The sequence below is a fragment of the Urocampus carinirostris genome, chromosome 2 (assembly GCF_059441175.1).
Source record: "Urocampus carinirostris isolate Australia breed hairy pipefish chromosome 2, RoL_Ucar_1.0, whole genome shotgun sequence".
Taxonomy (NCBI): Eukaryota; Metazoa; Chordata; class Actinopteri; order Syngnathiformes; family Syngnathidae; genus Urocampus; species Urocampus carinirostris.
This window is the reverse complement of record NC_142350.1, coordinates 65305651-65330956: the sequence shown is the minus strand read 5'-3', so window position 1 is coordinate 65330956 and position 25306 is coordinate 65305651. Positions and strand designations below refer to the sequence as shown.

Sequence of the window (25306 nt, the reverse complement as noted above, 5' to 3'; positions counted from 1 at the left end):
GAAGATGAGAAAATAAAGGTACATACTGATGGCAGACGGAAAACAGGGATATAATTTACATGCAATGAATGTTATAAGTAGATTTATAATAAACTTAATTTTAAAGTGTTGTTCTGCTATATATTCTGATTATCAATCCTTAAAACTTTGCACCAATGTTTTTTTTTGCGATGAGTCGTCTTATTGTGTTTCAAGTTGTGAAAAATGGGGCGGCCAACGCGTGTTAGGCGAATGTGCTAACCACGTCAAAGTACTTTTTTAAAAAAAAGTTATTCAAATGAGCTTCACTTGATATATGATTTTAGACTGCAAACAGGGCTGCAAAAACAAACTCGCCATTAAGAATCCCCAGATTGTACTGATAAAAATGGGTTTTCGGAGCAAAAGTATTTTCATTAAAAATGTACCGTAAATTCCGGACTATAAGCCGCTACTTTTTTCTTTTTTAACCGACTTTGATGACGTCAGTTATAAGGAGGAAGGTGTGTACGGATTACCGTGCTTACTACAAGCACAGTATGTTTTTTTAACAGAGCTGTTCACTGTGTTGCGAGCGTGTTGGTAGTAGCGTTTTGCTACCCTTCACAGGCACGGTCTGGGATGAAAGTTATAATATTATTATTAAAGCTTTGAAAACTCTCTTTCTTTGTAAATATGTGTAACCATGTATAATATTTATTTGCAACTGTTTATTTTTGTAATGTATTTATTTTAGAAACTTATTCTGATATGTTTTGGACGAGCAAATGAGAAAGAAGGGGCGGGGCAAACGCGGGCTGACGGAAGTGGAGTAAAGGTGAGACGTGTTTGTGGATGCGGCCGACAATAGTGGATGTATATTTTTCCCACCCTTACCTTTGGAAATATACACTTTTTTCCTTGGATTACTTTCAACGGGGACCAGGACTCTGCAGGTCTGCATTAAATTATAAGTACCGGTATCATTTTCCGTACATTTTTGTGTTTTTTGGACTGTATGGGTTAATTTCGTGTTTGTATTGCGTTTTTCAACGTGGGTGCATGCGGCTAATATACAGGTGCAGCTTGTGTATGTACAAAATCGGTTTTCCCCCCCGAAATGTGGTGGGTGCGACTTATCAGTTCAGAATTTACGGTATCTGTTTTAGTGAGGAATTGGTATTTTAAATGTTCTGCCCGGAAGTTGAAACACTCTGCTGCCATCTCCTGGTTTAAAATGATGTACGTGCATTTCTTCGACATGCTCAAATGAACTCTTCTTTGTTCATCTCTATGGGGTTTGGGTTGGTGTTTGGTCTGTATTTGAAACAGGCCTTTTCTGACTTTCATGCTTCACTAACAAACATAAAAATCACTCTCCTTCCCCCTTTCATGCTTCCTAATGTCTTTGAAGAGAGTTGCTAAAAGTAAGATAATGTTATACATCCAGAACAAAGGGTAGACCCAATCGCGTAACTTTTCTCACAAGTTTATTGACATGGAGGAAGGGCAGCGCCCACGATCTGGTGCTCGATAGTTTAGGAAGCAAGTCGCTCTCGCAATCGGATCATGATCCGAATACGGAAGTGGATCTTCCGTAGCGGGAAATGGCGGTGTCAGGGACGGAAAAACAGGTCAATTGCCGGGTCAGGAGAGCAAAAACGTGGTCAGGGACAGAAAAGGGTCGGTATCAAAACAGGTCGTAGCCGGAGACAAACGGGAGCAAGAACGGGTCAGGCAGGAGTCAGGATCGAAAGACGGCTTGCCTTGTATACACGGAGATTCGCAGACGGACTTACAACAGGGGATTGACAGGACTGGGTTCAAATAGTGACAGGGAGCCAATCAGAACCCGCGGCGGTTGGCGCCAAATGAGCGGGCACAGCTGAGTCACATCAGTAATCATGACACTTGGGCCTTCCATCAGTTTGACTTAGAGTACGGTAATCCCTCGCAATAATGAGGATTACTTTTCCATTTACGCTATTTCATGGATTTGCATACAACATATTTTACAGTTTTTGTTTTTGTTTTATGTTATAACATGAATTTCCCTCTCTCTCTCTCTCCACCCGTATTCTATATGGTGTACTGTATACAGGGGGGGTATACTGTATACCTGTATACTGCACGAACAAAAGCAGTACATAAACATTGGAGCGTGCGCTGGGCTTCAAGTAATCCATAAACAAAAAGCGTGTACAGCATTTCTCTTGTCAGCTTGTTTTTTTTCCCCCTCGCTGTACATCTTGAGCTACTCGCTGAGAATTTAGATTTTAAATAGTTTGCCCTAGACTTGACATCATTGACAAGTTCATCGTTTGAAAGTAAAAATACTTTAAAATAAGGAGAGAAGGCATCAATGGATTTTGAAATTACAAGAAATACAGGAAAAGACCCAAATCTCAGATAAGAAAATCCAACCTGATCTAAAATCCCCACTTTGAGCCCTTTTAACTCATATACTGTGAAGTATTTGAACACCCTGTTATTTTGCTATTTCTCCCACTTTGAAATCACAAATTTTCATCGTAGGTGCATGTCCACTGTGAGAGAGATAAACTAAAAAGAAAAATACATAAATCATAACGCATGCTTTTTTAACTATTATTTGTGTGAGATATATATATATATACATCCCGGCTCGTCCGTGTTACATGTCGAAGTGTCCTTGGGTAAGACACTGAACCATTAATACCCCCAATATGCAGGTTAGCGCCTTACATGGCTGCAAGGCCGCTATTTGGAAATGTGGAACACATTGTAAAGCGCTTTGGGAAGGCGGCAGTAGCTCAGGAGGTAGAGCGCTCGTCTTGGGATCAAGGGATCCCAGCTTGTCCGTGTTACATGTCGAAGTGTCCTTGGGTAAGACACTGAACCCCTAATACCCCCAATAAGCTGGTTAGCGCCTTACATGGCTGCAAGGCCGCTATTGGGAAATGTGGAGCACATTGTAAAGCGCTTTGGGAAGGCGGCAGTAGCTCAGGAGGTAGAGCGCTCGTCTTGGGATCAAGGGATCCCAGTTCGAATCCCAGCTCGTCCGTGTTACATGTCGAAGTGTCCTTGGGTAAGACACTGAACCCCTAATACCCCCAATAAGCTGGTTAGCGCCTTACATGGCTGCAAGGCCGCTATTGGGAAATGTGGAGCACATTGTAAAGCGCTTTGGGAAGGCGGCAGTAGCTCAGGAGGTAGAGCGCTCGTCTTGGGATCAAGGGATCCCAGTTCGAATCCCAGCTCGTCCGTGTTACATGTCGAAGTGTCCTTGGGTAAGACACTGAACCCTTAATACCCCCAATATGCAGGTTAGCGCCTTACATGGCTGCAAGGCCGCTATTTGGAAATGTGGAACACATTGAAAAGCGCTTTGGGAAGGCGGCAGTAGCTCAGGAGGTAGAGCGCTTGTCTTGGGATCAAGGGATCCCAGTTCGAATCTCATCTTGTCCGTGTTACATGTCGAAGTGTCCTTGGGTAAGACACTGAACGCCTAATACCCCCAATGAGCAGGTTAGCGCCTTACATGGCTGCAAGGCCGCTATTGGGAAATGTGGAGCACATTGTAAAGCGCTTTGGGAAGTCATTGACTTGAAAAGCGCTATAGAAATGCAATTTATACGTTTTTTAAGCATTTTTAAAGGGGGGGCCGCTACTTCGCAGATTTTCAGTTTTCGCGGGTGGTCTTGGTCCCCATTAACCGCGCAAACCGAGGGATTACTGTATTCAACTTTCAACTTTTGGAGGACACTTCAAATGACGCACGCCATCGTCAAAACAGCAAACTGTTGCATAACATCAGCTGTTTGATCCAGCACTCACCCGTTCCCATTGATCAAGCCCAGGTTTCATCAATTCGACGTGCATTCAAAAGTTGAAAGCGAGTCAAACGAAGTTGACTTGTTGTGAAAGAGTCAAAAGTTCCTCGGGAAATTGCCCCCGACAGTCTTCGACCGTAACTTTTTGCGCGTGGCGTGTGATCCGTTGCCTCGTGACACAAAAAGTCCTCCGCGAAGAACTCCTGGGATCGGGACTGATTGCTCCGGGTGTCACGGTGATATATTCATGACGCAGCTGAGATATTTCTGTCTGCGAAACAGATGCACCCGTCAGACGAGGCCTGGGGCACAACCGCTTCCTGCGGCGTAAACATCGATGAGGTAGCAACGAGGTGAGCCAGACGCCTTTTGGGTCAAAGCTTTTTGTGCCGCCTGATTTCCCCTTCGTTAGCCCAGACGATTACGGCAGCATCTTGCCGGTGGGGTGAAATGAAATGATCTGCATTTATATAGCGATTTTCAAGTCAAGACTTCCCAAAGCGCTTAACAGTGTGCTTCGCATTTCCCAATAGCGGCCGTGCAGCCATGTAAGGCCCTAACCTCCTTATTGGGGGTTCAGTGTCTTACCCAAGGACACTTCGACTTGTAACACGGAGGAGCTGGGATTCGAACTGCGATCTATTGATCCCAAGACGAGCGCTCTACCTCCTGAGCCACTGCCGCCCAAAAAACAATACTGGCCGTGCAGCCATGTAAGGCGCTAACCTGCTGATTGGGGGTATTAGGGGTTCAGTGTCTTACCCAAGGACACTTCGACTTGTAACACGGAGGAGCCGGAATTCGAACTGCGATCTCTTGATCCCAAGACGAGCGCTCTACCTCCTGAGCCACTGCCGCCCAAAAAACAATAGTGGACGTGCAGCCATGTAAGGCGCTAACCTGCTGATTGGGGGTATTAGGGGTTCAGTGTCTTACCCAAGGACACTTCGACATGTATCACGGAGGAGCCGGGATTCGAACTGCCATCTCTTGATCCCAAGACGAGCGCTCTACCTCCTGAGCCACTGCCGCCCAAAAAACAATAGTGGCCGTGCAGCCGTGTAAGGCGCTAACCTGCTTATTGGGGGTATCAGGGGTTCAGTGTCTTACCCAAGGACACTTCGACATGTAACACGGAGGAGCCGGGATTCGAACTGCCATCTCTTGATCCCAAGACGAGCGCTCTACCTCCTGAGCCACTGCCGCCCAAAAAATAATAGTGGCCGTGCAGCCATGTAAGGCGCTAACCTGCTGATTGGGGGTATTAGGGGTTCAGTGTCTTACCCAAGGACACTTCGACATGTAACACGGAGGAGCCGGGATTCGAACTGCGATCTATTGATCCCAAGACGAGCGCTCTACCTCCTGAGCCACTGCCGCCCAAAAAACAATAGTGGACGTGCAGCCATGTAAGGCGCTAACCTGCTGATTGGGGGTATTAGGGGTTCAGTGTCTTACCCAAGGACACTTCGACATGTATCACGGAGGAGCCGGGATTCGAACTGCCATCTCTTGATCCCAAGACGAGCGCTCTACCTCCTGAGCCACTGCCGCCCAAAAAACAATAGTGGCCGTGCAGCCGTGTAAGGCGCTAACCTGCTTATTGGGGGTATCAGGGGTTCAGTGTCTTACCCAAGGACACTTCGACATGTAACACGGAGGAGCCGGGATTCGAACTGCCATCTCTTGATCCCAAGACGAGCGCTCTACCTCCTGAGCCACTGCCGCCCAAAAAATAATAGTGGCCGTGCAGCCATGTAAGGCGCTAACCTGCTTATTGGGGGTATTAGGGGTTCAGTGTCTTACCCAAGGACACTTCGACATGTAACACGGAGGAGCTGGGATTCGAACTGCGATCTCTTGATCCCAAGACGAGCGCTCTACCTCCTGAGCCACTGCCGCCCAAAAAACAATAGTGGCCGTGCAGCCATGTAAGGCGCTAACCTGCTGATTGGGGGTATTAGGGGTTCAGTGTCTTACCCAAGGACACTTCGACATGTAACACGGAGGAGCCGGGATTCGAACTGCCATCTCTTGATCCTAAGACGAGCGCTCTACCTCCTGAGCCACTGCCGCCCAAAAAATAATAGTGGCCGTGCAGCCATGTAAGGCGCTAACCTGCTTATTGGGGGTATTAGGGGTTCAGTGTCTTACCCAAGGACACTTCGACATGTAACACGGAGGAGCCGGGATTCGAACTGCGATCTATTGATCCCAAGACGAGCGCTCTACCTCCTGAGCCACTGCCGCCCAAAAAACAATACTGGCCGTGCAGCCATGTAAGGCGCTAACTTGCTTATTGGGGGTATTAGGGGTTCAGTGTCTTACCCAAGGACACTTCGACATGTAACACGGAGGAGCCGGGATTCGAACTGCGATCTATTGATCCCAAGACGAGCGCTCTACCTCCTGAGCCACTGCCGCCCAAAAAACAATAGTGGCCGTGCAGCCATGTAAGGCGCTAACCTGCTTATTGGGGGTATCAGGGGTTCAGTGTCTTACCCAAGGACACTTCGACATGTAACACGGAGGAGCCGGGATTCGAACTGCCATCTCTTGATCCCAAGACGAGCGCTCTACCTCCTGAGCCACTGCCGCCCAATGAACAACATTTTTGAATTCTTCCCATTTTCTCCGGGTGAAAGTATTAGAGACAAGGCATCCGAAGGTCAAGATGGCAGCTGGAGGATGATGGCAGAAATTGAGAGAAAGCCGAAATAATGATAGAGAAGGAAGAAATCGTCCCTGTTGTCCTCACTTGGAATTGAATTCTGGCATTCCCGCTCGGTTTAGCAGATGAAAATGATAAGCCGTGGTAATGAGGTCCAAAGGACGGAAAAGGCATGGCTAATGGAAGGGTAAAGAGGGCTCTAGGGGGGGAACATCATGGCAGTGGTTTCATGCATAGAATATACAATAATAATATAATAATAATAATTTCCTTGTATTGTCATTCTGTGTAACAATGTACACAGAACGAAATGTCGATTGCATCTGACCCGATGCAGCCGCAGCCAAGAGAGGGCGCCGCCGACCACTTTTTAAGTCTTAGGAATGACTCGGCCGGGGCGCGAACCCGAACCTCCCAGTCTCAAAGCGGGCGCCTTACCATCTAGGCTACACAGAGGAGATGAAAATTTGGATGTTTGTGTCTGGCAGATTAAATGTGAATTATGAAATGATTGATATTGAATTCAAACCATCCATCTAGCGATCCAATTTATTTTCCTTATCCCTTTATACCAGGGGTCAGGAACCTTTTTGACCCAAAGAGCCATAAAAGCAAAAAATGTTTTAAAAAGAAATTGAGAGAGCCCCATCATCTATTTTCATCCATCCATCCATTAGCTGTACCGCTTATCCTCATTAGGGTCGCGGGGGTGCTGGAGCCCATCCCCGCCATCTCCGGGCAGTGGGCAGGGGACACCCCGAACTGGTTGCCAGCCAATCGCAGGGCACACGGGGACAGACAACTCGCTCGCTCATTCACACCTAGGGACAATTTGGACCAGCCAATTCACCTGAAATGCATGTTTTTTTTGGAATGTGGGAGGAAACCGGAGTGCCCGGAGGAAACCCACGCAAGCACGGGGAGAACATACAAACTCCGCACAGTAAGGCCGGTAGCTGGATTTGAACCCACGCAGGAGGTTCCCACGACCTCAGAACTGTGCCGCACACACGCTAACCACTGCGCCGCCGTGCTCTATTTTCAGACTAAATTGAAAAAACTGCCAAACACACTCTCTAGACAAAAGCTAATTCTTCAGCACATTTGATTTCACTGTGTGCCATTTGATGATTTCATCAAATGTATGAGTGATAATAATGCCAAATCCCGTCTCCCAAATCAATGTACCGTATTTTCCGCACTATAAGGCGCACCCAAAAGCCTTTATTTTTTTCAAAAGCTGACCATGCGCCTTATAATACAGCGCGCCTTATATATGGATAATATTAAGTCGCAAAGTCTTGCATCTAAGCCAAGCAGCCGCCGACTCGATTTTCCCCCAAAGGCGAAGTCGTCCGCAGTGTATGCTGGGATTTATATACCGGCGTTTCATTTCCTAACCAATGTGTCAATCATCATTTGAATCAGTCACTATCGGCTAAAGTTGTTTGGAGGTAAAGGGGGAGGATCCTTTTTATCATTTACAGGCTCGCATAGGCTAAAGGGGCGAAACAAAGCCTGCGATTGGCCGAAAAAGATGAATGTGAATCACACGTTGGGTTGCACTACGGCATAGAGAAAACATGTTTTACTATTCTGTATTTGTAAATATTTGACTCTCCTGGATTTACTACACTCACGGCTGTAAGAAGACCATGGTTACGTATCATTATTGAACGTGATGGCTGCAAGAGAACTTAGGTGAGCTATGCGGATTTATATTTTCCTGGTATCTTGTTTTAGAACGATCTTGATGTTTCTGTGATGAGTCTATTTTTAAACTAAATTCAATTCAAAGTGTTTATTGTCATATGCACAGTAAAGAACCATGTTTCCCTGCAGAATAAAATTTTTACTTTGCCGTCCACACAGTTGCCAGCAAAAAATAAAATGGAAACTAAGAAGTGTTTGTTTGGTGACATCGTACGGACACCGCATCTGCACGTGTCTACGACACGTATTCGCTTCTTTGCAAGGTTTCGGAATGTTAAGGGGGTAATAAGTTTGACTGAACTATCTGACTGTTTTGTCGACGTTCCCATTGTAGCGCCTTGTAATCCGGTGCGCCTTATGTATGGAAAATATAGGACCAAAAACTATTTTTTGGGGGTGCGCCCTATAACCCGGTGCGCCTTATAGTGTGGAAAATACGGTAAATATGCCATTTACAATTTGTCTTCCACCTTCAGTTAAGAGTGTGGAGGCAATTTCTTTTCATGAAATTTGTCCTTAATAACGGTTTCAAAACAATGTGCATGCAAAGTTCTTTTGTAAAAATGTCACCAATGACTGCAAACGATAAGCATATTGTCATATTAACTTTGGGTGTAGACTGCACTGAGCGAGAGAGAGTGAGAGAAGGAAGTGCCTTGCGCTGTGTGCAGGGATCCGCCCACCTGTACTGCTCACCCAATCAAAGTCAGCGTTTTTATTCATCATTTGAAATGGTTTCTTATCGAACTTCTGCATTAAGTTGCTTCGGCTTTATATGGACCGAAATCGGGATGAAATCACTTGACTTTGGAACGCCACAGAGAGATCTGCAATAGTTACATTTTATTTCGGAGCCATATGTACTCATGAAAAGAGCCATATATGGCTCCCGAGCCATAGGTTCCCTACCCTTGCTTTATACCACAGGTGTCAAACAGGCGGCCCGCGGGCCAAATCAGGCCCGCTAAGGGATTGAATCCGGCCCGCGAGACAACACTCAGAGAAGCGCAAGAGAAAAACAAGTCAAAGCCAGGTGCCTCTGACAAAGACAGTGTACTTGTATTTCTCTCTCTCTCTCTCTCTGTCTCTCTGTGTCTCTCTGTCTGTCTCTCTGTCTCTCTCTCTGTCTCTCTGTCACTCTCTCTGTCTCTCGTTTTCTCCTTCTCTGTCTCTCTCTCTCTCTCTCTCTCTCTCTCTCTCGTTTTCTCCTTCTCTGTCTCTCTCTCTCTCGTTTTCTCCTTCTCTGTCTCTTTCCCTCTGTGTCTCTTTCTCTTCCTTTTTTCCATTTCTCTCTTTTCTTTTTCTCTCTTCAAACCCTTCGCGCTTTCTTTTCTCTTTTCCCTCCTGCTGTCTTTCTATTTCTCTTTGGCTTTCTTTTCCCCCTCTCTCACGAGTTTTCATCTTTTGTTTCTCACGCTCGCTCCCTTTCTCTCTTTTTCTTTCTTTATCCCGCCCTCTCTCTATTTCCCTCCCTCTTTCTCTTATTTCTTTATCTCTCTTTTTCTTTCTCTTTAATCTACTAGTCCGGCCCCCGACAGAATGTTTGTTCTACCGTGTGGCCCCCGAGTTAAAATGAGTTTGACACCCCTGCTTTATACTATCATAACTACCATAAATTCCGGACTATAAGGCGCACCTGATTATAAGCCGCACCCCCCATATTTCGGAAGGAAAACCGATTTATTACATATACAAGCCGCACCGGTATATTAGCCGCATGCACCCTCAGTAACTACGAAGTCCTTTAAAATTGAGGAAATTTAATGGGGAGAACAAGTATAGATTTATTGTTTCGCTGTCAATTATTCATTATTAGACATGACATGATACACCTCCAAGCCTCTGGGCTAGAACAATTGTTTTCAGCGAAGAGTCTAAGTCAGGGTCCCGTCATGATCGCTACATGTCGTCACATGTTGTCTCATGTCGTCACATGACGTCACATGACGTTACATGTCGTCACTTGCCGTCACTGTTTGAGTCCCGCTGCTACCACCCTATACGGAAAATGATACCGGTGGTTATCATTTAATGCGGACCTGCAAAGTCCGGGTACCCGTTGAAAGTAATCCAAGGTTAAAAGAGTGTATATTTCCAAAGGTAAGGGTGGGAAAATATCTATCCACCTTTGTCTGCCGTGTCCACAAACACTCACCTTTACTGGTCTTTACTTCCCATAGTCCCCCGCGTCTGTTACGCCCCTTATTTTTAATCGGTCAGTGCAAGACTTATCAAAATAAATGTCCAAAATAAATACAAATAAATACATGACAAAAATATGCAGTTGCAAATACATATCATACATGGTTACACATATTTACAAAGAAAGACGGTACACCGAGAGAGTTTTCAAAGCTTTAATAATAATAATATAACTTTCATCCCAAAATGTGCCTGTGAAAGGTACCACCACGCTACTGATAACACGCTCGCAGGACTTCAAGCATAGCTGTTAAAAGAGACTTTGCCGCATTTATGAAATTCACGGGAAGCCGTCCTCGTTTTTCTCCTCATTATTGACGTCTTCAAGGGTGTCTCCCTCACATTTGAATCAAATCTCTATCCCCTGTCACACGGACAATTCCATCATTGCCCGAGAGGATGCAGTTCACCTCGGCGCACAATTCCACCGGTCTAAATTTGACCTTTTGTACTCGAGAGACGCTGGTGGTCGGCACTCGTTAGAAAAATTACTTAAATAAGCCGCTTCACTGAATAAGCCGCAGGGCTGAACATTTGGGAAAAAAGTAGCGGCTTATAGTCCGGAATTTACGGTATTATAGTACACGTAGTTAACACATGGATGAAAACCACTTTAATTATTTACCATTGTTGATACAGGGAGTTGTACTATTTCTAAATCGAATCATAAATTGCCTTAATCTGACTATATTTTAAACTACCGTAAATTCCGGACTATAAACCGCTACTTTTTCCCCTAACTTTCAACCCTGCGGCTTATTCAGTGATGCGGCCAATTTATGTCATTTTTCTAACGGCCGCCAGCGGCGCTCGAGTGTTGCTACCATTAACTGCCCTGTCAAAGCTATATTATTATTATTAAAGCTTTGAAAACTCTCTCGGTGTACCGTCTTTCTTTGTAAATATGTGTAACCCATGTATAATATGTATTTGCAACTGTATATTTTTGTAATGTATTTATTTGTATTTATTTTAGACACTTATTCTGATATGTTTTGCACGGGTAAACGAAAAATGAGGGGCGGAACAAACGCGGGGTGCCGGGTTTAAGTCGGGACCGCTAAAGGTGAGGGACAGACGATAGAAGAGGGGGCAAAAAGTTGGTGAAGAAAAAGGAGTTGCGTGAGTAAATGTGTTCATCTGATATATTTTTCCCACCCTTACCTTTGGAAATATAAGCTTTTTTCCTTGGATTACTTTCAACGGGACCCGGACTCTGCAGGTCTGCATCAAACCTTAAGGTATCATTTTCCGTTCATTTTGTCGGCTGTGATTTTTGGAATGTGGACTTTAATGAAGGACATTTAGTTTCCAGTGCGGGACTTGAAGTCGGGTTTGGGTTCATTTAGTGTTTGTGTTACCTAAATGTGGGCGTATGCGGCTTATATACAGGTGCGGCTTGTGTATGTACAAAATCAGTTTTCCTCTTGAATTGTGGTGGGTGCGGCTTAAAATCAGGTACGCTCTATAGTCCGGAATTTATGGTAATCAAAATCTATAATAACTGGAGGGGATCATGTTGCCAATCTGATGGTATCAAAACATTTTTTAGATCAGTGGTTTGTCAACTGGTCTGACCTGAGGACACCCACCATCCCGCCCGATTTACGAGCCGTGGCCCAAATCAAGAAAGAAAATTGGACTTCTCAAAAGTATCGGATAGCGCAGTTTGAACCAAAGATAGGACATAACGACTTCAAGTAGTCATATTCCCGATATTGCGCAATTAGCAGCATTTTTAATGAAATCCCAAATCTATCACTTGAGCTGCACACTCTTCTAAAAAATTAAATCTATATATCATATATTCTTTCCTGTAGACGCTGCCCTTGCTTCAGTGCTATATTTTATATGTTTAAGGTTTATATAAGTATGTTTAAGGCTTGTATAAGTAACCTATATAGTTTTGTACTAAAAAATAAACCATTCATCAAATAATATGCTTCACAAAGTTAAATAAAGTTGAGTTTAATCTACTTTTGGAAGATGGGTCTCAAGAGTTAGGCGTTTTCCTCCACCCTGGTAAAAAGTGGCCGAAAAAAAGCGATCCGACCATTTTCTCAACCGCATCAAGCTTTCTTATTCCATTTTTGTTTCACAAGAAACGGCTTGCCTCTTCTTTACACTTTACACCATCCATATTGAACGGATGCACGAGATACTAAACAATAAAAACGTCAAAGTTCGCGCTGGAGTTACAGTATAAGGTATGTTTACACACGAACTAGGATTCAGTGCAGTGTGTTTACATTACATATGATCTAGAAAGTAGAAGCCAGATTTCTTCTTCGGGGTGGATGCTGGGTGAGCACTCACAGCGCCACACGCCAGTAGCGGCAGAAAGAAGCATTACAATACTGTCCTGTAATAATCGTTATTTTGTTACAGTCGTGTACTTTCAGTCGGTAAGACCTCATCTCGATGTTAGTTTAATGCAGGTGCGACGTTACTTTGCGGATTCTCACTTTTCGCGGGCAGTTCTTGTTATGGATTCTTTTATAAATGTTTACCTTCTTCACGTATCCCTGGATGAGCTCCGGGGTTGGCACCTGTTCCGAGGGCACGCACTGCTCCAACTGTAACCTGCACGGCGAGCTCGCCGTCTGTCTCCTGTCCACCCTGTAGGCAAAGCGCAACATTAGCTGATAAGAAGTTCCAACCGAGATTTCACTCGCTCCCCAAAAGAGTTGCCAACGTGTTGTTGTGCGTGGCAAGCATGTAAACACTTGCCGCGGGGATTGTTAACCTGCGGGGGGGCGACGAGAACAATCGCGCAAACTTAAAGACTGTCGGAGATGAAAGGCAGGAGGAAGAAAGTCAGGAGTTTCCATGCAGATCTCTCAACACATAACACACACACACCTCCCCTCATGCACCAGGCTGCTTTCTATTTATAAGAAGACGTTTCCACCTCCGATTTGCTCCTGCGTCGGCCCTCAGGAGGAGAATAGCGCCAATTCTATCTCCACACTGCTCATCCTGTTGACAAGAAGCCCCGGACGGCCTTTTCCTTACTGCGTGCCTGATTTAGTGTGTGTTTGTGTGTCATCCGATCAGGGTTGGGGAGGGTTACTTTAACTTGATTACTTTCAATTACTTTTGGATTACTCCAATACCAAATATGCTAATAAAAGACAAAAGAAACTAAATAGGAATAAATTGATGACTCACAACACGTGGTAAGCTTTCTCTCCTGGCTTTGATCCCCGGCAAAACTTACTGTAGTGCTTATTTCCGCCGCTCCCGGCGTGTGGTGAGACCCTAACCCTAACCAGCATCCACCCCAAAGAAGAAATCCGGCTTCCTCTTCCAGTCCTAGTTTGCGTATTAACATATAGTACTGTATCTCCAGCGCGCTAAGTAGTTTCTCGTTTTTATCGTTTAATATCTCGTGCATCCATTTAATATGGTTGGTGTAAAGTGTAAAGAAGAGGCGAGCCGTTTCTTTTAAAATAAAAGTGGAATAAGAAAGCTTGATACGGTTGAGAAACGGTTGGATCACTTATTTTTGGCCTTTCTCTGCCACAAAGGAGGTCCTCTTGAAGCCCATCTTCCAAAAGTAAGTTTAACTTAACCGTATTTATCTTTATGGAGTATATAGTTTTATTCAATGTTTATTTTTTAGTACAAAACAATACAGGCTACTTCTAAAAGCCCTAAACATACAAACTACAGCACTGGAGCAACTTACGAACAAATTCAACTTAAGAACGATTGTCCGGAACCTATATTGTTCATAAGTAGGGCAGCGTCTGTATTGTAATGGAGTGTATCATCAATGCAGGGAGTCTTCAAATGAATCTTAAATTGAGACGAATCTTACTGAAATCTAAGTGAATCATTGAGTTAGTACAGTGAATCGTGTCTCGATGAATTGAACCATACTAACAATGGATAAAATAGTGAATCATTTTGTAAACAAATGTATGCTTTGTAATGGATCACAAGTGGCACTTTATTGTTCATCCTTTGTGTATTTTTATCAGCATTCTGTCAGTCAAAGAGATACCGTAAATTACGGACTATAGAGCGCACCTGATTATAAGCCGCACCCACCACATTTCGGGCGGAAAACCGATTTTGTACATACACAAGCCGCACCTGTATATTAGCCGCATGCGCCCACAACGAAAATACGCAACACAAACACGAAATTGACCCATACCCGATACAGCCCAAAAAACACAGCCGGCAAAATGAACGGAAAATGTTACCGGTACTTAAGATTTAATGCAGACCTGCAGAGTCCAAGTGCCCGTTGAAAGTTATCCAAGGAAAAAAGTGTATACTTCCAAAGGTAAGGGTGGGAAAAATATATATCCACTATTATCGGCCGCGTCCACAAACACGTCTCACCTTTACTCCACTTCCCGTCAGCCCGCGTTTGCCCTGCCCCTTCTTTCTCATTTGCTCGTTAAAAACATATCAGAATAAGTTTGTTTTCAGCGAAGAGTCTAAGTCAGGGTCCCATCATGATCGCTATATGTCGTCACATGACGTCACATGTCGTCACTTGTCGTCACTTGTCGTCATTGTTTGAGTCCCTCTGCTACCACCCTAGACGGAAAATGATAATGATGGTTATCATTTAATGCGAACCTGCAAAGTCCGGGTACCTGTTGAAAGTAATTCAAGGTTAAAAGAGTGTATATTTCCAAAGGTACGGATGGGAAAATATATATCCACCTTTGTCTGCCGTGTCCACAAACACTCACCTTTACTGGTCTTTACTTCCCATAGTCCCCCGCGTCTGTTACACCCCTTCTTTTTAATTGGTCAGTGCAAGACTTATCAAAATAAATGTCCAAAATAAATACATGACAAAAATATACAGTTGCAAATACATATTATACATGGTTACACATATTTACAAAGAAAGATGGTACACAGAGAGAGTTTTCAAAGCTTTAATAATAATATTATAACTTTCATCCCAAACTGTGCCTGCGAAGGGTAGCAAAACGCTACTAGCAACACGCTCGCAACACAGTAAATAGCTATGTTAAAAAAGAAACCCTGCTTGTAGTAATCACGGTAAACCGTCCTCATCTTCCACCTTATAACTGAAGTCATCGAAGTTGTTGTCCTTCAGTATAGGAAAGAGACTTTGTCATATGGACGTTGTCCCACGCTCTCCCTATTATCAAAAATACGCTAGCGTCACGCTAGCTAAATAAAGTTTACGTGCAGTAGCTCTGTTTCCTTCTATATCGGACTGATCGTTTGCGTTTAGCTTGAAAGTCGCCTTTCTTTTTGCAATTTGCATGATGAAGATATGTCTACGCTAATTGAATTTGTGCACAAGCTAAGAAGTTGCTGTCTTCCTCGGCGCATATATTCCACCGGTCTAAATCTTACCTTTTGTACTCGAGCGCCGCTGGCGGCCGTTATAAAAATGACATAAATTGGCCGCATCACTGAATAAGCCGCAGGGTTGAAAGTTTGGGAAAAAAGTAGCGGCTTATAGTCCGGAATTGCCGGTATTCATGAAAAGCCTTGGGAACTGTTATGAATTAGAAAGAAATGCATAATAGGGAAAAATATTAGTGGCTTGGATGTTTTCACTTGTTGGATAGTTTCAATTGCCGAATTTGTCTAATCCCATTTATTTTTTACTTTTTGCTATAAATGACTAGAAAGACTGAATTTATCTTCCTTTCATTCCACTTCATCTATTTTTACACCGTCGCTCTTTGTTTGCGACCATCGAGGGAGCGATACGAGCTATAGTTTACACACAGGAGCGGCCCTGAACATTATGGAGCTTTTTAAAATCGACTCTCGCGTTACCGGGCAAAAGAAGCAAAGGATGATGAAATGAAAAGCTTTTAGCATGAACACGCCACCGGATGAGGAAGAAATAAGTCCATTTTGTCGTTCCTGAAAATGGTTCCTTAGAGACAATCTCGGCATCGAGAGCGCTAATGCGGCGTAATTTGATTTGGACGGGAAAAGGTCGAGCCCGCATCCGACAGTGTATCCGACATCGGGGATTGACAAACCGCCGCGTCTGGTTTGTGAAACCCGGGGACAGTAAAACATCGGGAAACGTACGCTGACAAAAAGGTTTCGCTACGAATCACAAAAAACATTGGTGCAAAGTATTAAGGAATGATCATTAGAATATATAAAAGAACAACACTTTAAAATAAGGTTTATTAGAAATCTACTCATAAAATTCATTGCATGTATATGACATCGCTGTTTTCCATCTGCCATCAGTATGTACCGTAAATTCCAGACTATAGGGCGCACCTGATTATAAGCTGCACCCACCACTTCTTAAGTGATTTTCCACTTTTGTTCTTACAATCGCAAGTTTAACCTAGATCAGGGTGTGAGCTCCACGATTGTGATTTTGTAGAGATCAATTGTTTTATATTCTATCAATTGTCCATTATTCGTCAAATCTTAATACATTACAAAGCCAATAGGCCGAGACATTTGCTCCCAGCCAAGAGGCTGAGTCAAGGTCCTAGCCTTCGGAAACAGTGTCTGTACGATGTCACCAATCACTCAAATGCATCGTTCCAAATATCATTCGGAAGGTTAAAGTCTTGGGATTCAAGAAATGCCAACCATTCCTTAGTTTGTATTTTCTTTTTTGCTGGTAACTGTGTGGACAGCAAAGTAAGAATTTTATTGTGCAGGGAAACGGGGTTCTTTACTGTGCATGTGACAATAAACACTTTGAATTGAATTGAGTTTAAAAATAGACTCGTCACAGAAACATCAAGATCGTTCTAAAACAAGATACCGGGAAAGTATAAAGCCGCTTGGCTCACCTAAGTTCTCTTGCAGCCATCACGTTCAATAATGATACGTAACCATGGTCTTCTTACAACCGTGAGTGTAGTAAAACCAGGAGAGTCAAATATTTACAAATACAGAATAGTAAAAAATGCTTTCTCTATGCCGTAGTGCAACCCAACGTGTGATTCACGTTCATCTTTTTCGGCCAATCGCAGGCTTTGTTTCGCCCCTTTAGCCTATGCGAGCCTGTAAATGATAAAAAGGATCCGCCCCCTTTACCTCCGAATAACTTTAGCCAATAGTGACTGATTCAAATGATGATTGACACATTGGTTAGGAAATGAAACGCCGGTATATAAATCCCAGCATACGCCGCGGACGACTTCGCCTTCGGGGGAGAATCTAGTCGGCGGCTGCTTGCCTTAGTTGCAAGACTTTGCGACTTAATATGGATCCACATATAAGGCGCAGGGGGCAGCACGGCAGCGCAGTGGTTAGCGCATGTGCGGCACAGTTCAAGTCATGGGAACCTCCTGCGTGGGTTCAAATCCAGCTCCAGACTTCCTGTGCGGAGTTTGTATGTTCTCCCTGTGCTTGCGTGGGTTTCATCCGGGCACTCCGGTTTCCTCCCACATTCCAAAAACATGCATTTCAGGTGTATTGGCCGGTCCAAATTGTCCCTAGGTGTGAGCGAGCGAGTGAGTTGTCTGTCCCTGTGTGCCCTGCGATTGGCTGGCAACCAGTTCAGGGTGTCCCCTGCCCACTGCCCGAAGATTGCTGGGATGGGCTCCAGCACCCCCGCGACCCTACTGAGGATAAGCGGTGCAGCTGATGAGATGAGATGAGATATAAGGCGCACTGTATTATAAGGCGCATGGTCAGCTTTTGAAAAAAATAAAGGCTTTTAGGTGCGCCCTATAGTGCGGAAAATACGGTAATCATGACAAGTATAGCTAATATAGATGCATACAGGATGTCTTGCATTGATTATAAGGTTCATAGAAGGCTTTTATGTTTTTGCAGCTTCAGGCATTTTCTTTTTTTTTCTTTTTTTTTTCCAGTGTGGCACTTTCAACATTCTGGGTTGCTGACCCCTGTGCTTTCTCTGGGTTCCTCTGGTTTCTTTTCTTCATCCCAATAACATGCATTTTTGGGGGGTTCAGTTCAGAATAAATCATCCATTCGGAGTTCAGGGCGGGGGTCTCGGAAGCTAAGCCAGTGCCGTAGGAATTGGTGGTTAAAAGGGAGCTATAAATTAAAGTTGAGAGAGGGATTACATTTGAGGAAAGTAGCTGGTGGAGTCGGAGGCAAGGGAGTCGAGGGAAATTTGGGGAGTGGAGAAGAAGGGGATTGCGGGAAGGCGTGGCGGGGAGGATTGAGGTCTTTAATGGCTGCCTGGCACCCACAGTGTTTGTTGTTTTAGAGCACAGGTGTAAAACAGGCGGCCCGCGGGCCAGATCAGGCCCTCTAAGGGATTGAATCTGGCCCGCGAGACAACACTTAGAGAAGCGCAAGAGAAAATCGAGCTGCAGGTTGAAATATGTCAACTTGATGTTGCCAAAGCCAGGTGCCTCGAACAAAGACACTGTACTTGTATTTATTTTTCTCTCTCTCTCTCTTTTCCACCCCTTTTCTCCCACTCTTTGTCGCTGTCTCTTTCACTCTCTGTGTCTCTCTTTTTCTCTTCCTTTGTTGCTCTTTGTCTCTTTCTCTCTGTGTGTCTTTTTTAACTTCTTTTGCTCTGACTTCCTTTTTTCCTTTTTTCTCTTTCTCTCTTCCTAACCTTTGCGCTTTCTTTTCTCATTTCTCTCCTCTGTCTTTCTATTTCTCTCTGGATTTCTCCTCTCCCTTTATTCCCCCCCCCCTCTCATGACTTTTTCCCTCTTTTGTTTCTCACGCTCTCTCCCTCTCTTTTTTTCTTTCTTTGTCCCGCCCTCTCTCCTTTTCCCTCCCTCTTTCTCTTATTTCTTTATCTCTCTTTTTCTTTCTCTTTAATCTTCTAGTCTGGCCCCCGACAGAATGTTTGTTCTACCGTGTGGCCCCCGAGTTAAAATGAGTTTGACACCCCTATTTTAGAGCTTCAAACGAAATCCCGAGCAAGAACCGTATTCGTTTTGGAATATCTAAAGACGGCATGCCATTTATGGAAGTTCAACTCGAGCCCCGTTCGCTTTGTGACATCACTTCCTGTAGGATAAGTGGACTTTTACTAGCGCACGACATAAAAGTCTTTCTCTCGTGCAACAGGCTATAAAAAGACTCCCGACGGAGGAGTCGACTCCCTTCGGTGCTTTTCTGGAGTTTTTCTTTTTTTTTTCTCTCTCCTCGCACACTCCCTCTCCTTCCTTCCTTCCTTCCACCCGTTCATGCATGGCCTCCATCCATTGCTATGACAACACAGCGTGCCACAGAACATTTCTTCACATTTTCACCTGTTAGCGTGTCATTTCATGCCGGTCGCGCACCTCGATTGCTCTTTCGTGGGGACCTCATTAGAACCCCCCAACCCCGTCGTTACCCCCACTCTACTTCTACGAGTTCTCCCACAATCAGCCGGTAATGATGAAGACGCCCTGTCGGCCATTGCCTGCCCAACTGTAACCGGTTTCCCTATTCGAGTGAGAGGTACTTCTTCCTGGTCTGGGTTGCAAACTGATGTCTAAACTGCTTCTATTTGCTACAAACAAAACTGAATCTCTGTGCCGCATTTTCAGTATTTGGGATGTGTCATTAGCATACAGTGGAAGCTCGCTAGTTCGCGATTCCACTTTTGCGGGTTCAGAGCTTCGCGGGTCTAAAAAATATACCTTACTGTCACGGTCGCCATGACGACCAGTATGCCACGCCCCCGAACTCAAGCTGAAGCAGATCAGCTGATTGCTGGTCTGCTATTTAAGGCTGGATTTTGGGTTTGGCGGGCGCTGGCTCATTACACAATCCCAGGTCTGTTATGCCTTGTCCTGTTTTTAGGTTTAAACATTTTCCGTCTGTTATGCCTTGTCCTATTGAGTTCGTGCCGGAGGAACTCTGTACCGTTCTGTTCTGATTGTAAGAATGTTTTTGTTTGTCTTGTCCCTGACTTTTGGACAACTTTTATTTTGTTAAATAAAACTTATGGATCGTCACGCAATTGAGTTCTCCCTTCCTGCCTCCTGCCCCCGTTCTGGTCCGATCACTCCTTCGACCCCACCACGCCTCGTGACACCTTACCTTCTCAATAAAAGCATTTATTGACTTGACGCCATTGAGCGCGAGCTTATGTCAACTGAGGACACGGTGTGGACACTCTTATTGTGAAGGGGAGGGGGAGGCCCTGACACAATGCTTAAGGCCCGGTCACACAGCCTTTAACGGGCGTATCGAGGCTGAATCACGGCCAGAAATTTCTGCCCGTATAAGCAGACGCTGTTGGACGCTTTAAGATCGCGATACAGACGAGATACAGCCGTGCTTTACACGCGGTAAGAAATTCACACGAGGTTGGTCGCACGAAAAAGTGTTGCACTGCTCAAAACTTTAGACCACGGGTAACCGCGGGCGGCACTCGTGGTACACACCAGGTAAAGAAGCGGTACGAACGTGCTACGGCCGCGGCCAAGACGTGGTTACACGCGGGTAGGACGCGAAATTTTAGCGGGTAATCGTGGGTGGAGCACGGTCATAGCACGTTTGTTCTGCGCCTGTATCGCGGTGTTATCACGTGCATTAGCGTGTGTACCGCGTGTAAACGCGATGCAGCCGCGGTTACCCGCGATAAGGACGCGGAAGAGTCGCCAGCGTCTGTTTCGCGGGCATACCACGGGTAAACAGCGGGTTTAGCCAATTTTGCACATTTTCCACCGCGTCTGCTTCACGGGCAGAAACTTCTGGCCGTGATTCAGCCTCGATACGCCCGTGAAAGGCTGTGTGACCGGGCCTTTAGTCATTGCCGCTTCGCTCACCCCCCATCCTTCAACTCCTCCCACCTCACCCCCTTCTTATGTGGCGCTCAGTTTATCAAGGAGGAACTCTTCTGTCACATTTCATCTCAAGTTTGACTTTATTATACCAAAAGCGAGCGGTTGTTTGTGCTACCTAAACACGGCTAGTTGTGTGTGGTTTCGTGTATTTGTTGTAAAAGCCGTTCGATGCCGCTAGCTAAAGTATGTTGTTATTGTCAGAAGGTAGCTCTTTCACTTTCATTCAAATGAACACAGACCATTTTTTTAACTGTTGTTTCCCAAAACGCTTCACAAACACTCATCAAATATCACATTTTCAATGTTTTTATTGTCAATATGTAACCGGTAGTGTTAACAAGCGAAATAAGCTACGATGGCTGCATGTGGTTGAGAGTGGTTAATACAATCATACTGAATGGTTCGTAGTGGTTTCGCCGCAGTCCTATTCCGTGTACATACAACATATTTTACAGTTTTTTTTTAATTGTTATAACGAATACATTTCAATCTCTCTCTCTCTCTCTACCCGTATTCTATATGGTGTACTGTATACAGGGGGGTATACTGTATACCTGTATACGTTTTTTTAAGCATTTTTAAAGGGGCGCCGCTACTTTGCGGATTTTCAGTTTTCGCGGGTAGTCTTGGTCCCCATTAACTGCGAAAATCGAGGGATTACTGTATTTCAGCACTATAAGTGCAAAGGATTATAAGGCGCATGTCAGGACCAGAATGTAAACAGAACCCAATTGCGTAGCGTTTACCACCAAGTTTTATTGAAGGAAAGAGGAAGGGCTACGCCTACGACCCGGTGTTCGCTGGACACGGGAAGCAAGTCGCTCTTGTACTCCATAGCAAACGATGGCGTTGTCAGGGACGGGAAAAACTGGTCGGCAGCCGGGACTGGGAGAGCAAGGCGTGATCGGGGTAAAAAATGAGCCGTAAGCCAGAACGGGAGAGTAGACGTAGTCTGGGACAAAAATAAGTCGTATGCCGGGACGTGGGAGTAGACGTGGTCAGGATCATAACGGGTTGTAGCCGGAGACAGACGGGAGAAAAAACGAGATCGATGGGAGTCAGGGTTGAAAAGGCTTGCCTAGTATACACTGAGGTTCGCAGATGGACTGACAACAGGGGACTGACAGGACTGGGTTCAAATAGTGACTGGGAGCCAATCAGAACCCGCGGCGGTTGGGGCCAAATGAGCAGGCACAAGTGAGTCACATCAGTAATCATGACAAGAGGAAACCGGAGTGCCCGGGGAAAACCTAGGCAGGCACTGGGAGAACATGCAAACTCAGCCCAAGGAGGCTGCAGTATATGGATTCAAACCCATTCTGCCGCTGTGTTCCACAATAAGATGGTAATTTTAATTTTAATATTACTACCTTGATCTTTTTATCAATGTGAGATCATATGTACGTAAAGTAATGTTAAATTTGTATATTTTCCTCCATTTAGAAAAACAAGGCAGTGTTTGTATAAGCAGTTGATTGATTATTTGTCTCAGAAAAAAATATAAATAAATTAGAATTAAATATTCATAATTTATTCTAGGAAAAACAACGTTGGTTAAATTGTAAATGTTTTTTTTTTAAATGTGACTTTCGAGGGAAAATTATTTTATTTTTGGTGACTATTTGTCAAGTTTACCGATGTGAATCACCTGTGCCCGCTCCGTTGGCGCCAAATGCCTCGGACTCAGATTGGCTCCCTTTCCCTATTCAAACCCACTCCTACCTGTCTCCTTTTGTCAGTCCGTCTGCGAACCTCAGTTAACACTAGGCAAGCCTTTTACGTCCCTGACTCCCACCTGTTTTTTGATCCGGTCTGTCCCCCGGCTTCGACCTGTTTTTGATCCCGACTGCGTCTACTCTCTTTTTCTGGCTTACGACTCGCTTCCGACCCCGACCACATTTTTGCTCTCCTGTCCCAGACACAGACCCGTTTTTCCATTCCCGACACCGCCAGCGCTCGCCGTGGAAGACCAACTTCCGCGTTCAGAGCGCGACCTGCTTCCCGCGTCCAGCAATCACCGGATCGTGGGGGCAACCCTTTCTTTTCCTTCAATAAAACTTGTGAAAAACGTTACGCAATTGGGTCCTGTTTCCGTTCTGGTCCTGACACTATTGTATTAATACAATTATTTTAATGTCATTTAATTGGCTACATGTTTATTTAGCACTTGAGTATAAAGGTCACCTTTTTTCTTACATATTGATTATATTCAAGGTTGTAAGTCACAATTATCCCTCGGAGCCACTAATGGCAAATTATATTTTCATCAGCCATTTTGTTTACAAAATGCATCAAAGGTTTACTTAATCGGAATCAATAATACATAACAAAATACTTCAATTAGCTTTTCGAGTGACAGATCTCACAACTCTCAAAAATGTTTTATGCATGAGTTGTAATTAATCTTTAATATGATTCCGCTCTTCAACTCCCGAATGGGAACTTAAAGATTTCTCTGTTATCCTTTTTCCTGATGAAAAGATTTATTTAAAGCTTTACAAAATCGATCCGGCTAAAGTTATTCAGTCGGGCACCCCCTGATTCATTTCAACAGGTCAAAAAGTCCATCATATCTGTGAAAGCAAGACCATTGAAGAAGTCACATCCCCCTTCACTATTCACTGTCACTATTTGAACCCACTCCTGTCAATCCCCTGTTGTCAGTCCGTCTGCGAACCTCAGTAAACACTAGGCAAGTCTTTTTTGACCCTGACTCCCATCTGTCCCGATTTTGCTCCCGTCTGTCTCCGGCTACGACCTGTTTTGTCCCTGACCACGTCTGTTCTCCCGTCCCGGCTTATGACCTTTTTTTTATCCCCCAACTACGTCTACTCTCCTGTTCTGGCTTACCACTCGCTTCCGACCTCGATCAGGCCTTGCTCTCCCAGTTCCGGCTACCGACCCGTTCGTCGTGATCGGAGAGCAGTCTCAAGCTGTCCCTAGTGGTAGCCCCCGGAACTGCTCATGACTCTGATTTTCCTTCATATAGCGAGCAAGATTTTTGTTACAGATAAAACTGTCATGATGACTGATTAATTTCACCTGTGCCAGCTCGTTTGGCGCCAGCCGCTGCTGGTTTCCTGATTGGTTCCCCGTCCTACTTAAGCTTAGTCCTTTCACTCGCCGGTTGTCAGTCCGTCAGCGAATTTCTGTTTTCACAAGGCAAGCATTTTTGACTCTGACTCTTGTCTGTCCCGTTTTTTTACCTGTTTTCCACCCGTCCGTTCCTGATTTCCCCGTTTGTCTCCGGCTACGACCTGTTTTTTGACTCCGACCACGTTTTGCTCTCCTGTCCCGGCTATCGGCCTGTTTTCCGTCTACGTTTCCGCATTCGGAACACGTTCCGATCCTGTGAGCAGCTTGCTTCCTGTGTCCAGCGAGCACCGGATCGCTGGCGCTGACTTTCCTCTACACTTCAATAAATTTATGAGTAAACGTTGCGCGATTGGGTTACCATTTGTGCTCGTTCTGACAAAAACTCGTACAGTGGAACCTCGGTTTTCGAACGCCTCTCAGTTCGTACAAATCGGAGTCCGACCAAACATTTCGGGAAATTCACGCTTCGCTGTTCGGTCAAAAATTCGGAGTTCGAACGCAGGTAATGCGTGAGTGCGTACGCTAGGGTGCGATGCTGAGCGGCGTACGGGTGTTTTAGCCCCTTATTATGCCTCCGAAGAAAGTCAGTACAAGCAGCAAAGTTGCTATAGGTGAAAAAAGAAAAGTAGTGCGTACAACTATTGCATTTAAGAAAGAAATAATAGCCAAATATGAAGGAGGTGTGCGAGCGCCTTCTGCTGACCACCACAAAGGTAAAAAATCCTATTCATAAGATTACGTTAACGCGAACGTACGATTAGCCTGGGTTAGCTTTAAGTTTACGTTAAACATTCAGGGTGTTGGAACGGAGCCCAACATTGAGGGTGTTGGAACGGAGCCCCCTTTCCAATGAACCGCTCACCACTTGTTGTGGAGACCCGGGTGCTAAATGACTTGTAAACGACCTGATTTTTTTCATTTTTACACGTTCATGTTAGCGTAATCTTTCGTACGGAAGATTACGATAACGCGAACGTACGATTAGCCTGGGTTAGCTTTATATTTACGTTAAACATTCAAGGTAAACATTCAGGGTGTTGGAACGGATTAAAACGATTTACATTATTCTTAATGGGAAAAATGATTTCGGTGATCGAACAAATCGGTTTTCGAACAGGGTTCTGGAACGGATTATGGTCCAG

At 44.7% G+C, this 25306-nt stretch overlaps 1 protein-coding gene across 2 annotated transcripts in view; it reads right to left on the bottom strand.

Annotated features, from left to right (window-relative positions):
- rftn1b (raftlin, lipid raft linker 1b) overlaps positions 1 to 25306 on the bottom strand; it is a 196198-nt gene that overhangs the window by 55071 nt on the left and 115821 nt on the right. For both annotated transcript variants that reach the window (XM_088327529.1, XM_088327530.1), the window contains exon 4: positions 12867 to 12975. In XM_088327529.1, the coding sequence (XP_088183655.1) occupies positions 12867 to 12975 (109 nt within the window). The remainder of the gene's footprint in view (positions 1 to 12866; positions 12976 to 25306) is intronic.